The sequence below is a fragment of the Rhodamnia argentea genome, chromosome 4 (genome assembly GCF_020921035.1).
Source record: "Rhodamnia argentea isolate NSW1041297 chromosome 4, ASM2092103v1, whole genome shotgun sequence".
NCBI lineage: Eukaryota > Viridiplantae > Streptophyta > Magnoliopsida > Myrtales > Myrtaceae > Rhodamnia > Rhodamnia argentea.
This window is the reverse complement of record NC_063153.1, coordinates 6,497,633-6,500,871: the sequence shown is the minus strand read 5'-3', so window position 1 is coordinate 6,500,871 and position 3,239 is coordinate 6,497,633. Positions and strand designations below refer to the sequence as shown.

General features: G+C 39.5%; 1 protein-coding gene across 1 annotated transcript; it reads left to right on the top strand.

Moving 5' to 3' along the window:
* The first annotated feature begins 1,472 nt into the window (after positions 1-1,472).
* On the top strand, positions 1,473-2,413 carry LOC115736194 (protein GLUTAMINE DUMPER 5-like). Its single transcript, XM_030667756.2, has one exon. The coding sequence runs from the start codon at positions 1,701-1,703 to the stop codon at positions 2,271-2,273; it is 573 nt and encodes a 190-aa protein (XP_030523616.1). The 5' UTR covers positions 1,473-1,700; the 3' UTR covers positions 2,274-2,413.
* The last annotated feature ends 826 nt before the right edge of the window (positions 2,414-3,239 follow it).

Below are 3,239 nucleotides of genomic sequence, written 5' to 3'. Positions count from 1 at the left end.
GGTTACACGTAACAAGGAAAACAATTAAAAAAGAAAAGAAAAAAACAGCACCTGACTCCCATCTGAGAAAGTTCAGTGTAGAAAAGAATTTCACATGCATCTGATTACAAACAAGAAAATCTTTCATTGACAAAAACCTTTTTATTAATCACGTAGGTTTATTCCCTAATTACATGAACTGTGCGTTGAAAATCCTAAATCTTTTTGTCTTTGTAGGAAGCAATCAAGTCCGAAACCTTTCAATTGGTTCAACTAAGTCCTAAACTTCTTTGAAGATCGCAATCAAGTTCTTTCAATGAGAAATACCTAAGACTGCCTTGGTGCCACTTATTTCCAACGTGTCATCCTAAAATTGTACTTGTCAACGTATGTTTAAGACTTAATTGCATATTGTAGTAAACATTTAGGACTAAAGTGAACTCCATGAAAAGTTAGTGCTTAAGTGTTTTTTTTTTAGACAATCATAAAGTTTAGGGCCTTATTGTATTTCGTTCATAAGATTTACGGTGGCTGTGCAAGTTCATTCCCTTATATCATTGCACTAATCTATAATTGGAACATCCAATCGGATCTGAGCTTGCATCCTACATAAATAATAAGTCTGTCGAGATATTTCATGAGTTTGGAATTCACCTATCTAAGATGGAGTTTGTCATAAGTGAAATACTTTTGTTATATCACAACAGCTTTTGTCAATAACGTGTATAACGAGTTTGTTCATGTCGGCACTTGAAAATGGCAAACAGAAGGATCGACATGGCACTGCCAATGTCGGAGTTGAAATTTGACATCGGGGCGCAAGTCTTACAAAATGAAACTGAGATCCTAAAGGTTCATAGATGCAAAGAGAACATGTTAAGAATGAAGAAGGATACGTACAGTCAACCACATCTCAAGATTTTACTCGTTTCTATCCAAATTTTTGTTGCTTTTCTTTTATTTTACGAAACTCTCGCTCTTATTGTTGAGATGCATGTATGAGTTATATTAAAGAAGTCCCACGTCGAAAAATTGATGTGGGATTAAGCAATTAATATATTATAATTGGTTTCGTAGCTCATTGATTTTAGTTTTTGAGTGAAGGCGGGTTCAATTAAATATATTCATTATAGTTAATATATTGCGCTTCGAGTCATTGGAGTTCATGTTCCTTTCTGAACAATAATCATCCATACGAGATTACAAGAACTATATGTTTTTCATATTTGCAATTCTTAGCCTACTCTTAATTGAGGAGTTTTTATTGGGATGTGGTTTATACTTCTCATTTACAAGAAGGCAGAATAAATCTGGAATAGCTTGAGTCCGTATTTTATTTATAGTTTGGATTTTAATTCATGAATAGATATTATTATATATAGTGTTTATGCGCTTAACCCTAACAGTAGGAAAAAAAAATCGGATACATCCCACTTTTGCATGTGACTAAATGACGAAATAAATAATCAGCAGGAGAAAAAACAAGGAGAGTATACCACAAGCTCCACTCGTGAAATTCCGAAAAACCCACTTCCTCTGCTATATATTAAGCTCTCTGCGCCTGTCACCTACCATTCCCATCCAAAGCTGATTCCTTTCTTTTTTCATCCTCTCCACCTTCTCTCTTGCTTCTCAGTCCTACCCAAACAGCTCCAAAACCTTCACAATCCAAGCCAAGAAACGAACAATTCAAAGAGAACCCCAGCGGAGAACTAAGAAAAATGGCAGCTGCGAGAGGACACTTCAACTTAACGGCAAGAACCGTGCCCGAATCCCACCAACACTCGGCATGGCACTCCCCGGTGCCGTACCTCTTCGGCGGGCTCGCCGCGATGCTCGGCCTAGTTGGCTTCGCGCTCCTGATCCTCGCGTGCTCTTACTGGAAGCTGTCCGGCCACTTCGACGCCAGGAACGACAGCGAGGACTCCTTGCAGCAGAACCAGTGGGACCTCGAGGCCAGCGCGAAGGAGGAGGGAGCGGATCGCGGCGGCAGCGAGATGAAAGACAAGGTTTTCGAGGAGAAGATAGTGGTGATCGTCGCCGGTCGAGCGAATAACATGTTCTTGGCCACGCCCGTCTCGTACCCCAGCAGCAGCAACTGCAGTACCAGCAGCAGCAGTAGCTGCAGTACGAGGTTGTCTTGCTTCGAGGAGAGCGTGTGCGGCAGTGTTGGGGACAAGAGAGAGAAGTCGGCGGTCGGACAGGCGGAGATTGGGAGCAAGCATGGCGAGTCTCATCAGGTGGATAGCAGCGGGGAATTGGAGAACCAGGATGGCTTTGATCAGAGATCTTGATCTGGGGAATTCGTTTCTTTTGCTTTTAGAATGATGAGCTCGTGGGTTTGGGCATGACTTAGCTTCAAGAATTTTTCTTTTTTGCTGTCTTTTCCTATTTTCTCATCTTTTTATTCCCCCGTTGTGGTCCGGGAACTGTAAGTATGATACACGGAGGATTTAAGTACGATTCTCTCTTTTCTTGAAAGATCAATTTTGATTTCGCTGGACGGATGATTGCGTAAATCTTCTTCCCTGGATTGTTCTATCAAACGAATCGATGCTTGTGGCGAGCCAGACCGAGAAAATTAGATCTCAGCGGCACGGCCGGGTCAGACCCGAATCAACAAGTTTTCACTTATTTTACCTGTATGTTTTCGGAAAGAGTTTACAATCCGGTTGGAATCATTAGCAATTATGAAAATGTTATAAGTCAGTCTGCAGGTCAAAATTTCACGTGTTTTGTATAAAGTGAAAGTCAAATTGTGCAAATCAAAAAATTGCAAAGTTAAAAGTTGCTTAGAGTTGATCGTTCTTGCTCAAGCGGGTTCCTCGTTAAAACGACATAGAAATGATAAATGGAAAGTCGATCTCTAATTTGGTACTTATGTGTAGTCTTACCTTTATGAACTCAAGTTTTGTCTATCCATTATATAGATGATTTACCAAATCAAGGTATGCGTATTTTTTTAATATCGTCCCACTATAAGTACCAATATCCTGTCGGGATAAGTGCAAAGGAATATACAGACATTTACACATCGCACAATTAAATTCTAAAGCATTCATTTGCAACGACCAACTTGTTAGAATTTCTAAAAATCCACCATGAGATCCCGTAATTGAATTCCAATGTCGAAAATGCCACATTAAACTTTCCGACTATAGAATTTTTTGTGGGTATTGATCGAAATACTCAGAACTCAATCGAAAAATAATTGTATTACGAGGTCTTAATTCTATAGTTCCTCAAAAGTTTATGATTTT